At 43.5% G+C, this 13,185-nt stretch overlaps 1 protein-coding gene across 1 annotated transcript; it reads right to left on the bottom strand.

Annotated features, from left to right (window-relative positions):
• Nucleotides 1-6,815: 6,815 nt before the first annotated feature.
• On the bottom strand, nt 6,816-8,614 carry LOC118795526 (transcription factor jun-D-like). The gene has a single exon (XM_036554075.1). It carries the CDS (start codon nt 8,213-8,215, stop codon nt 7,334-7,336), a length of 882 nt encoding a protein of 293 aa, XP_036409968.1. The 5' UTR covers nt 8,216-8,614; the 3' UTR covers nt 6,816-7,333.
• Nucleotides 8,615-13,185: the final 4,571 nt, after the last annotated feature.

Raw genomic sequence — 13,185 nt, 5'->3', positions numbered from 1 at the left:
GATTCTGTGCTTTAAAAGGGAAACTTCACCAAAAAACGTAAATTTACCAACACTGTAATGCGCAGAGGTGAGGGAACAGGAACCCAGGCCTAAAGCCCAGGCCGACTTTAAGTATTTGTGGGGTTTTCTAAACCTCTGGCCCTCATGCTGTTCCCAGGGCCCGTTGAGTGACCTCTCTCTCACAGTGTAAATTACGTTTGTAAATCCTCTTTAGTTACCGTCAGTCATTCTCTGAAAGCTACTTGACCAATGAAGTGCACAGAGATTGAGCTTAGCTGTAGATATAACCTGCTGTTTGTACTCTAAGCTGTATTGAGTTTGAATTTTTGACAGTTTTCACTGATTGCTCGTTGTGTGGTAAGGGACATGCCCAGCTTCTGGGAATTAGAGGCAAAAAGGAAGAAAATGTGAGGCTTAAATGACCAAGACACTCACCTGCATGAGTCTCATGCTCTCCAGCAAAACTGCTTCCTTTCTGTCATTGTGCATACCTGCTGTCATTTAAGGTGAGGCACAGAATATTACATTTTGTGTTTTTGGTGAAGTTACCTTTTAAAGTGGAAAGGATTTAATGCTTGCATTTTGCCCCCACCCCTCTACCCCATCCCCGAAATTCCTCACTGTTTTGTAGTCCAGTTTGTCATCAGCCTGATGTGTCCTCGGCCCAGCCGTCATCAGAGCCCCAAAAGACGGTGTCAGATCCATGAAAAAAGAACAGGAGACAGGCTTTTAGGGAAAAGCTGATTGGTCCCTGTTTGTTGCTGAAGTGCAGAGGATGCTGGGAGCACGGGTGTGTGTGTGTTTGGTGCCTAAGGTGTGAACCCCTCACGCGTCCATGTGAGCCTGCTTAACCCTGTCCCACCCACACTCCTCCAACGCTGCTCTCCCAGTATTGAACTGTTGCTGAAATTATTATATTACTTTATTTTTATGTGATCCTGAAGCTCCATTGTGAGTTTATAAAAACATACTTTCAGTGAACTGTAGAGGAAATCTTTAGAAAAATGTGGTCTTAATCCACCACAGCCCTCATGGATAGAATAAAGATATCTTTTAAAGGTGTATATAAAGGAGCAGTAATTTATATCTATAGATATATATTTAAATGCATATACAAGTGAAATATTATGAAAATTAATCATTTAAAATATAAGTACCTATATCATAGGAGAGATCTATATTCTCTGATTTCTGCAGTGAAATCCTTTTCTCTCAGGGCTGTCAAAAGCCCCCCCCTCCCACACACACACACACACACACACACACACACACACACACACACACACACACAAAATAGAGTTCTGTTTGTCTTGCTGTGACAGATACACATTGTGACATTGTGTCGTGTTATATATTGGAAAAGGGACAGGGAAACCTCATTAGGCTGTCCAATATCACTATACAACAGGATTGAGGATCTCTGATGCAGAGATCAGCTCTCCTGACGAGGTTAGAAAACACACACACACACACACACAGATTTATTCCATGCAGACAGAGACTGTCAGAGATGGAGTCAGTAGCCAGAGTTTATTAGTTATTCATTTTATATGACTGAATTACAGTTTGTGAACGATTTCATGTGTGGATGTTCAGTTTAATTCCTGCATTACGGTTTGAATGCAAAGGGACTGTATGATGAGAATCATACAAAGACCATGATAAATCATTTTACACTAAGTAGCCTGTATACTCTGCATATGGGCATTTTATTTATTTATTTATTTATTTGATATATATATGGTTTTCATGTTGCTTCCTGTGTCACATTCCATGCTGATTCAAAATTTTTGAAAATGTTTTGCTCTCGCACCTGCAGCCTGTGAGCAGGTGTGACACCATTATGACATAAGAACGTTCTGTCCCATCCTTCACCTGAGCACCAGGTGACCTGGCACAGCCATCAGCTGTCCGATAGAGTGTAGAGAAATGAGGGTTACCAGAAACCAAAATGTCTCTCCAAAGTGTGTGTTTTTTGCCCCCCTCCGGCTGTTTCCCTCACTCTTGTGAAGGAAATTGCTCATCCATGATTTGTCGAGACCTTTTCGTGACCAAAAACTCTTCCAGCTGTGAATGAGAGTGCCTGACCAATGACAAGGACTGTTTGTTTTATCTGACCACACCCTTAGCCTGCCACATGTGCACGTACGCACATGTGATAGTTCAGCTGTTTCCACACCTCAAGAGCACTGGAGTGTGGGAGTGTGCAAAGTAATCAATCCTTGGAAACAGCTGGCTTGTGATGTGAGACTGGTGAAACTGATGAAGTGGTGACAGAAAATGTCTGGTTCCTTAGATGTTCTTCAGAGTTCCCCGGTTCTCGCTGGGCTCTCAGCACTGTGGAACGTGATGCGCTGGACTGCAGTGGTGTGTAGCAGGCTGAGTTTGCAGCGGGAGTGCGTAGCACTGAGTGCGTGTTGGAAGCGGAGTGGCTGTTCAGTGGGGTCACAGAGGAAGGAGTATTAAACAGGTCCCTGGTGTCTAAGAAGGAGGACAAGTGTCACGCTGTTGATAAAGGTTATTAGGTATTACTTTTAAAAGTTAGATTTTACCTGAGTTAGGGAGCATTTCTGTCTCTTGTTAGCCTGGTGGTAAACATGCCCTTTGACCCCTGTGCGCCTCCCTCAGTCAGCCCCCATCAGCATCGTCTCCTCATTACATCGTCTTCCTTCCTGTAAATAAAATTGTACATAGGTTTTAGTCGTGTGGATTGTGCTGTAACGACTCCAGGTTTGCAAAAAAAAAAAAAAAAAAAAAGGAACAAAATCAAACACAAAGCTTCTCTTCTCTCTGTTCTATACTTGCTTGTGAATGATTGTATCACTAACTTACAAAGCAATATACAAAAATGGGGAAAGACATTTTTTAGGGAATGGAAGAAGCTGACAGTGTAATGCAGCCGGGTGGATCTTCAGTGATGGAGCTAAGGGTATATCTGTGCTAGGTGGCGCTTTGTGCTGGAACGTAAGGTTGTTTGTTTTAAGGACAGTATGCACCCAACAGGACACACCGTGAGGGGAGATCAGTGAGGTCCATCTTCTGATGTTTACATTGGAGGAGAGTGGAAGCAGGAAGTGAAAGATGGATGTTTGATGATTCGCCTCTGAGTGGTTCCAGTCTGTATGTAATCACACAGTGAAACAGCCATATCCTCGGGACCCCTGCTTTTAGACTTGTTACAGTAATAGCTTGGTGTTACAAAGGCAGAATCTGTGCTTTTCACAGTTTTTTATATCATAACCTATTTGGACTTTCTGACTCTAGATGACAGTAGTGAAAACCTGGATGGCAGTTAAAAAATGGAATAATCCTGAATTATTACTCCCATATAAAGAGAGAAAACCTAAGATGCTGCTCTTCTTACACAGAGACAGTGTTGTAATTTGGGCTTCTGTGCTCTCCTGTTGGATCCAGACCTGCAGTTTGGTTTTTCAGAAAGCTGTAGTGGACCTGGTGTAGGCATTTGCACTGAATTCAAACTTCAGTACAGGGGAATGCATAAACACTAGGTTGGACCAAAATATATTGCTAGAAATATGTAAGAAACTGTTCTCAGTGTATGTTCTGTGATGAATGTGTTTCAGTAGACAAAATCCGGACTAGTCATGTTTTTTCTTCTTTGAGTGTCGCTTGTTTTGGAAATTATTTCGTCTTGCCTGATGTTTTGTTTTTCAATCATGCATCAATGAAATAGCACTGCAGACTACTATTGGTTTACATAGATTTTTACTCTTAATTTATGGGGATAAATAAATATATTTAAGAAAAGACATCCATTATCCCATCGAGCAGTAGTTTACAAAATTACAGTGAGAAAAAAAAAACTGTGTCAAAATGTTAGATTGTGAACATTTCCTAACTTGCTGTACATGTTGTGGAAAATCAAAGAAATGAGAAAAATAAAAGTTTGTGCTGTCAAGAAGCTCCTGTTTCCCAGTTGATTAGTGAATTGTATAACTGTACCATGCCAGTGTTGAGATGGATCTCACTCATTGGCATTATTGTATTGACTCCCAATTTTTTTCATTAATGAAATTAAATTTTGGGATTGAAATCAGTTCCAGTTGTAATGCTCATTATTTTATTGTGATTGCAGCAAAGTTCCAGATTACCCTTGCAAGGACTGCTGATTTGGCGTGCGCCTGCAGACTCGAACCGGAGACCTCAGAAGAAGGTATTAGGATATTGGTTGTTGTTTAGCCAGTGGATCACACATTTATTTGCCATTTTACAGAGGGAATTTAATATAACTGCAATGTCACTTTGAGCAGTGAGCTTAAGCAGCTGCTTTTTTTGATTCTCTGTATTTCTGTAATGACTGCCAAACGTAATGTATAAGTCTACAGGAGGAACAAAAAAGCCAGGATTCCATTGCCTACAGAACAAAGTGTGTTGGTGTGAATGCTGACCCAGTCTCATTGAACTGTAGATTTTACATGATGCAGTGCACACTCTTCACCGAAACAGGAGGTCAAGAGTAAAACGCTCTCCGGGCAGGAGAAGGGCGTAGCTCTGGGTGCCTGGTCTAAATTTGGGTGCTTCATTATTGGAAGTTTGTGGGACTTCATACACTAACGGCTATAGGAGTGAGAGTAGCACCTGTCAGCACTTGTGTCATGAGTTGTGTATTTTTTTTTTCTGAGCCTAAAGATAGCTGTGGCTCTCACAGACTCCACTGTGACTGACCTGGCAGGACTTGCTAAGCTTATTTAAACAGATCCAGGGCAGATCCACGGTCAGGGCTCCTTTCTTGGCCCGGGTTTCTGATACTGGGTTCACAGGAATGTCACCGTTCATCTGCTATGCATCGTCCCAGCAGTACCAGCTGTCCACCCAGGCCAGGCCGGGTCCCTCCCTCTCTCACAGGCCCTCTGGGGTCTCCCTCAGCTCTGCCTGTGGCCGCACACTGAAGACAGTCCAGCACTCCCACGTCAAGCCAGGGATTACCGCAAAACTGCACTTCAGGCAACGCTAACCTCTGTTTCTGTGTATATTAACCTGTGCAGCCTTTTTGTGAATTTTCTGATCTTGATGATTACCAGACTTGCGTTTTCTGAAGGCATGTAAGATCAGTGTCCGTTTTCTTGGCTTCACATGATTTTGGTTTGTATTGGATGTATTGGATATGTGAGGCTCTTGGTGCCAGTGTGCTGTATCAGATAGAGCCACTAGAGGGCACAGTATTGTGTTTGGGACAGAGCATATGCCTGCTATCTGTGGAAAAGGGCAGGAGGCAGGGATGTGATTCTAGCCCTACACAGAGCTCTTTATTTGCCACTGCTAGGGCTGGGAACTAATTGGATTAAACAGCCATATATGCAAAACAATGGCACTGACGAAAAACATAGGGTATTGGAAAGGACTTGGTTACCTACACTCACCCTCTAAGCGGAGAACAAGCAGCCCTGGTCCTTAGGGCTTCATCCCATCCTAATTTGATTAGCAAATGGTCTTGTCCAGAGTGACTTGCATTGGTCACATTTAACATCTTTCGTTTCTACTGATGGATATTCTCTGAACCATGTGTCATGCTCACACTCACCGGTCTGTGACTATAATTAGCCTGGTCTGCCTGTTGCTTATCGAACCTGAGTGGATACACTTCTATTGTGCTGGAAGTCACTCTGGATAATCTGCATCTGCTAAATGCATGTAATGTCATATAATATAATTTGGAAGTATTAGGATATTGATTGTTGTTTGGCCAGTGGATCACATGTTTACTTCAGATTGGGTACCATGCTCAAAGGTATGACAGCATTGCCCACTAGGACTTGTGCCTGCAACCCCCTTGTGAAAGTGTTCATTTCCCAAACTGCCAATGTGAGGTTTGCTGGTTTTTCTTCCAACTGTTTAATTGAGCAGAGGGGCATTCAAGCTGATTTGTTTGGCATCCCAAAAACCTGTCAATATCAAACACCAATTTGGTGTACTTGTGATAATGTACTTCAGTAGGAATCTGGAGTTATTTCATTTTAGCCCTTGTTTACAGAAAACACCTGATCTGAAAAAATGGCATAGAAGATTTACAAAAGCAAGAAATTTGTGCTAATAACATTTGGAGTTTGACTGCTGAATGCCTCTATCCGTCTCCAGCAATGAGGATCAGACACCTCAGGCTAGTGAAGTGTGATACCTCTGCTGATGAAGGAAGCTCGGGAGTCATTTCTTATTTACTACAATCTAATACATTTTTAAAATACAAGGCTTATTTTGCCACGCTCAATTACTGATTGCTTCTAGAGACTCCTTGCTATCTATTACGTTTAATGAGGATGTAATATAGAAGTAATCATTGTTATACACTGAATTCGTTTCTTTGGACTACAGGTTTTATGGAGACCCCATATCCCGAATTAGCATGTAAACAATCGTGTATGAGCTTAGACCAGCACTGTGTTTTTGCCAATTTAACCAAGACTGATCCGCTTGTGACGATCAGTTGTGATGTAGTTGATAAAAAGAATTGACCAAATTGTTTAATAAACCAATCTGATCTAACCAGGCGAACGCGATGTTTCACAAGTGCTTATTAGAAGGTGAAGTCAACATCTTCAGAAAATTCACGCAATAATTTCTGACTCTGGACTTGAGTTGCCATCGGCCCAGAAGCGTTGCGTAACCGTCGTAACTTTTTTTAACCGACTCAGCCCACATGAAGAATGTTCACACGTTCATTCTTAAATAACTAACATTACAAGAAAAGTAAAATTATTCAGCAAATTTTATTTAACACTTTTACGACGCAATATCAATATGAAATTATATATATGGAATGTGAAAGAAAAAAAAAACATTCAGTGCCACAAATGCATAAAACAAAATTTAAAAACTGCGAATTTTAAAAACACTGAAACAGGACACTGTACATGTAAGTTCTGTATAAAATAGAATTTTTTTTCTGTTTATAAGTGCTTGTAAACATGTAAGGCATAGTACATGTAAACGGCATGCACTCCATGACACCTTGATGGTCGAGAGTATTCATCGAGTTTGTCACTATAACATGCAAATACTTTTCCCTTTTGGATGAATTCTTCAAATTCAATAAGGCTGTTATCAAATAATATGCAAAGCTGAGAATTATTTCTCTCTCGAGAAATAAGAAAGAATAATCTTGTTTTAGCTTTACAATGTTTTTCGAAAATATTTGTAAACGTGTCTTCAGCTAATATCTACACGTGTGCCACTCAATAGTGTCCTTTCGTTGAATGTCTGTGGTGGAAATAGAAGTCCTTGGTACAAAGACAAGGCAGATATGACAGTCAGTAAATAAACAGTCTCAGCGCTGATACGGACCCAGGCGGACCGGGGGGCGCGACCCGATCTCCTCTTAATAAGCTTGCACTTGATGTGGCAGGAGCTGACACCCATTGTTTACGTGGTTCATGACCTTCTGCTTGAGTTGGGCCACTTGCTCCCGCAGCAGACTCGCGGTGGAGGCCAGCTCGGTGTTCTGCGTCTTCAGGGTCTTAACCTTGTCCTCCAGCCGGGATATTCTCTCCAGTTTGCGCTTTCGGCACTTGGACGCGGCTATCCTGTTGCGCAGCTTTTTCCTCTCCGCTTTTATGCGCTCCTGCGTGTCCATGTCTATGGGCGACAGCGGCGGGCTGTCCCCGAAGCTCTGCATGTCCGGGACCGTCTGCGGCTCGTCCTTCAGGGCCTGCAGCCGGGCGTGCGCCGGCTGCTGCACGCTCAGGGGATGCGCGGGAGGCGGCGGGAAGGGCACGGTGTCCGTGGAGAAGTTCACCGTGGTGCCCAGCGGGCTGTTTCCGTAGTTGTTCAGGTTCGTGTACACGGGCAGGTCCGGGTGCATGGTGACCGGAGCCGCGCTGGTGCTGAGGTCCAGACCGCCGCCGTTCAGCTGGTTCTGCTTGTGCAGGTCCTCCAGCGCTTTGACGAAACCCTCGGCGAACTCCTGCTCGTCGCTCACCGACTTCGGATACAGGAACTGCGAGGTCGGCGTGGTTGTTACCATGCCGTTGGACTGGATTATCAGCCTCTCCAGCTCCGGCGAGCCGAGTTTCAGCAATCCAAGGTCCGGAGAGTTGAGGATCCCCTCGGCGTCTCTCAGGTGCGGTTTCAGGTTCGAACTTGGGTCAGTGAGATTCAAACTCATCTCCTTTTTCATCATCCTGTCGTATGAATAGGCGCTTGTGATTCCCCCAGCAGTAACGTTATTCAATACATCATCATGATAGAAGGGCGTTTCCATTCTAACCCCTCGCACACAGGGGTAAATAAAGTTGCAGCTCCAGCTGGAAGATTTTTATTTAGCAGTCCACCAACCAAGCGAAAAAAAAGTTTTCTGTGAGCTTTTTGGATAGCTAGCTGTGTCGCTAGCTAATTTGCTACCTTCCTTACCAGGTGGCTACACTTCCTAGTTTTTAAATAACTTTCTCCTGGTCCTTCTGACTTTGAAGCGGATATCTTCGATTTCCTCTTCCGCATTCAATCTACATTATTCGATCTGTTATATCAGTTTTTCAGGCAATCGATGACACATATCCTGATTTGAAAATGATTACCCGGAGCTGGCGCAGGAAGGCGTTCTCGGAAACCTGGCGCTCCGGCTCGCTGTGCTTGGGTGAAGGTTTCTGCGAGTGGGGGCGGGCAGCGCTTAGCTTTTCTATCCTTCTGAATTCCATTATGTCATTTCAAAGCGGCCAGATTGGACAGAAATGACGTTTTCTTCCGGTTCTATTTGAATAAGGGGCTGTGCTAGCCCTTATTGCCATGGAGAGTCGGGTAAACTGCAAACAGTGCGGTGCATTGTGGTTTGATGTCATAGCAAACCCAGGGTCAGGGAGAGGGAGAGGAGAGGCGAGAAGATCACTTTAGAAATACACAAATCATTGATTAACGTTAACTTACATTACCGCTCCCCAAAACTACTTAATGTAAGCATATGCCAATAGCACAAACTAGGTGTTTTCTGATAGTTTGAAAACTGTGCAGACATGTATTAAAAAAACACCAGTTTCTCTACATCAAACCAGCACTGTTTTTTTTTTTTAAGACAAGAGAGAGAGGGAGTGGGGGAGGGTGCTAGTAAGGAGACACTGAATGACGGGGGAGGGAGGGGCTGAGGGTGGGAAACACGTGGTGTTTGTTCAGTCTGCATTCGCATCGGCACATCCAACGTCAGACCTATTTAAAGGCATAGGACGAGGAGTGCTCTCTCTGCCATAGTCTCCTGATTTGTGCCATAGTAGCACGTAGCTAAGAGCGAGCTAAACCCCAGAGAACGGGCAGAAACGGTCTCGGAAAGAGAGTGTTTGTGTTTGTGCCACAGAAAGCTACCTTGTTCTGTTCTCCAGTGTTAGAACATGGAACATGCGTGTAACGTTCTTCTCATGAAATTTGTCACGAGAGACGAGTTGTGTTAGAGAAAGGATTTAACGTCTGAGTGAACTCTTTCACTTTCTGAACACTCATTTTGTGTTCAGTTCATAGCCAGAGTAGATGCCTACAGCCAGGAGTAGGTATGTTATTTCACACCCCCATACATGTGTTGCAGTGCCCCCCACATGGACGTGTTCCCCTGTGACTTTCCATAAAGGCCCTGTGCTTCTCAGCACAGAGAAACCAGGACGGCTATTTTTGTCAGACTGTTTTTCCCCTTTTCTTTCACTTAATGCAAGTTTCTTTCAGAAAAAGGGGAAGGACAGAGGAGCCGCTGGTCTCTGTCAAACTTCCCCGTTCTCTGCATCCCGGAGTGAAACTGCTGGAGGTGGCACGCTCACCCTTCAGTGCTTTTACCCCACAATCATGTGCAAACCCCAGAGACACGCAAAAACGCCAGGCCCTGCTGCTACAGGCGGGTTCCTCTGAGGCATGAGAAATACTGCGACTCTTCTGTGGTTCCTTGTCTTGTGATAAGAGGTGCTGGAGCTGCACTTTGGTGTAAAACCAGATGTGACTGTTTACTTCTTCTGTACTTAGTACCACAAGCGCGACTTCATTCTATACGTGAGCCTGTGGAGCAGGAAGACATCCTGTGTATTTATTGCTGCCGGTGTAGGAAAAGGAAAAGGTCTGAGGCCACAGCTGTCTTTACGGTATCTACATTTCAGCCTGTGAATAATCATAACTTACCTATGGAGTTCAGTTTCATTCACTGTAGTTCTAGTCATGGCACACCGGAGGTTATCACATTTAATGGTGAAAATGGTAAATAAAAAAATTGCATAAATCTAGATGTTTCAGAGTTCACATTTCTCAAATTAACTACAGAAGCAATATTTTAAAGTGACCCTGACACTTGATGTATGTATCATGTCTGTATCAATTACATGTGTTGTTTGTAGTAAATCAGAAACAAAATTGCCCATTTTCTCAATGCTCCAGTTGCTGCAGGCAAAACACAACTGAATGTGAAATAAAACCTAACATACAAAATGCTAAGAGGAGCTTTGCGGGGTGTACATTTACATTCAGTAAGAGATTTCCTTCAAATTCTGTCCCAAGAGAATGAGGCAAGCAGAGGCTTGTCAAGATGGGACCCGGATAGTGTTTAAGGAGCTGGAAGACACCAGCACTGTCTGCATCTAGCCAATGTGTAAACTAGCATTTTGAGTGGCAGATCTCATTGTGTTGTGTCTCCTCCCATGCTTTCTTCCTGGTTTTGGAAGTGGTGGAATGACCAATTCATGCAGGCTGTTCTCACATCATCATCTCTGCTCATGTAGGAGTTCTGGGTGCGGCAAATGCAGTCTGACACATTTCACATTATAAGTCCTTTTTTTGCTGTGCATGTACATGTCCCGCAGTGCATCAGGAGAGTGAATGCTGAATGGAGGAGAGACACATCTCCCTGATGTCATCTGAGTGACTGAAAGGCATCTGACGAGTCACAGGGTCAGGAGAGCGGTGAGAGTGGGGAACCCCGACAGACGAAAACCACCTTGCTCTGGCAGAGCGTGATCACGGGGGTTCTGCTGCAGCTGACCTTCAGCCAGCTCGGATCCGAACCTGGATCCGTGTTGTAGCACTCAGGACCAAGCGCCACGGCCAGCTGTCACCTGGGAGCCCTATTATGCCAGTTATCATTAGGGTAAACTAAAGGAAGCCTGCGTTCTGTTGGGGCAAAGACATTGGTATTTTTATTTCTTTTGCAAGACAGCAGGGTTACTACCAGGTAAATGCCACAGAAAACATAAGGGGTGGTAAAGATACTCACAGGGGAAATTCAGTGCTGGTGTCAGAAATCAAGGACAGCACATCGTTAAGTTCTTTTCTTTTCTGCTCGATGCATATTTTGGTTATTTTTTTGCAGTGGTTTGCTGAGACATGTCTGAAAGATCTGGGTTTCCAGGAACATCTTAATACCCATAGAAGTAAGAGTTGAATTCATCACAATTCATCACGATTTACGATTATCACAAATGTGTGAATCACAGTTTGAAATGTCATTGCACTGTGTTCTCATTGTCATGGTGCACTGGGCTTCTGCAGTGTAATATCCTTTAAAAAGGAGACACACAGCAGTCACATAAAGTTTGCTCATGAATCATTAACTAAGCAATAAGTGTGTGTGTGGGCGTGCGTGCGTACGTACGTGTGTGTGGGGATTTGTTGGCAGGGGTGGGGGTTATTACACAGTATTAACTAGACACATGCATTTCATAATTAAAAAGCAAGAAAAACTAGACATTCTACCTAGGCTAGATTTTCAATGTCCTCTTCAAGAGAAATAATATTGTTGCTTTCTCAATTTGTGTCTGTGCTGATTAAAATAAAGGGTCATATGCCACATTTCTTTTAACACAATAACAAATATTTGATTTCTGAAAAAAGCATGGATTACTTTTGTTTTAAGAAAACTTGGCCATCTTCACAAAATTTTCATCAGTGTGGGTGGGGAAATACCAGTACGTGACAGGACCATTCCCAGCAATGCAAATGCGGGTTTGGACAAATGTCAGAAAAGTCAGAAAACAGACCTAGCTTAATTTGCATCTTAAATACTTGTTTTGTGTTTCATATCTACTTCTAAGCATTATTTCACATTCATTCTCAGTCGCATGTGTAAACCAAGAATCACCATGCCCTTGAATTCCATTTGGAACTTAAATTTATGAATCAAATGACTAATTTGTTTGACTACAACCGAGTGTTTCTAAAAAAACACTTTTTCAGGGCTGTGTGTCTTACACCTGGGAGTCATAGAAGGGGAAAATGAATAAACTGCCCCGGTGAATCTAGTTAGATGTGAAGCCTGAGTGTCAGGACTCGAGCATGTGGTTAGCTAAATAACAGCCATGGATGGTAAAGAAGCATGACAACCTGAAAAGACCCTTTGGGAATGAGGGACTCTGTGTTTCAGTCAGCAGCATGTTTGATATTCCTCTGGGTAGAGAAGAAATGAACTAAATGAACTGTGATGGTCTGGCAGGCAACAGTGAAGTCAGAAATAACTGGGACGCTCGACATTGAACTCACCTCTTCCATTCAGGAGATAAAATTATCCACTGGTGTTTTGGAAAGGATTGCTTTGCCTTCCTCTCATTATTATTATTATTATTATTATTTTGGATTGGTTGCTACCATGGAAACCAAATAACAGAGGTGATTTGTGAGGTGGTGTGGTGAGGGAGTCCCTCCTCCTACCTCTCAGCCATCATAAGGTCAGTGCTGCCTGTGCTGGAAAGGGAAGGAAAAATTAAAAACATCCTGGAAAACCCACTGCTGCTCCTTCCCCACAGATCCATCTCCATGGCAGACCAGGCCTGTGTTCTTTTCCGGAGCTTTCTGAGTCACTCCGTCTCCACCCACTCCCTGCTCCAGGGCGTGTCTCGGCACAGGTAGGAAAGCCAAAACAATGCACGCGTCGGACACCGCACAGCTCACATCTTCTCCACTGAAATAAACGGCAGGAAAATCCACAGAAGATCAGAGACAAAAACGACCCTGAAACATTTAGTGTGGATTTAGGTCCCGACATCCGTAGCAAACAGGCCCAGAAGGAAAGCAGAGTAAGCGTGCTAAGTATCGCTGTGCTATTCCTGCTAAACAGAACAGAAACGCGTTGGCTTTGTCAGAGCCAGAATGAGGAGTAGCAGCTCTGAGGTTGTATTGAGGCTTTTTTAATTTAACCATGTGGTATCATAAGTGTAAGACAATTGCTGTATTTCATTATTTTGAGTCACGTCACACTGTGGTGTTTTTGCTGGTTGTCTTTGT

Source organism: Megalops cyprinoides, chromosome 20 (assembly GCF_013368585.1).
Source record: "Megalops cyprinoides isolate fMegCyp1 chromosome 20, fMegCyp1.pri, whole genome shotgun sequence".
Taxonomy (NCBI): Eukaryota; Metazoa; Chordata; class Actinopteri; order Elopiformes; family Megalopidae; genus Megalops; species Megalops cyprinoides.
The sequence above is the reverse complement of the archived record's forward strand: the minus strand, read 5'-3'. Positions and strand labels throughout refer to the sequence as shown.

Bases quoted from the DNA above. Each gene is read 5' to 3' on its own strand.
- LOC118795526 (XM_036554075.1), bottom strand. From the start codon at position 8,215: ATGGAAACGCCCTTCTATCATGATGATGTATTGAATAACGTTACTGCT.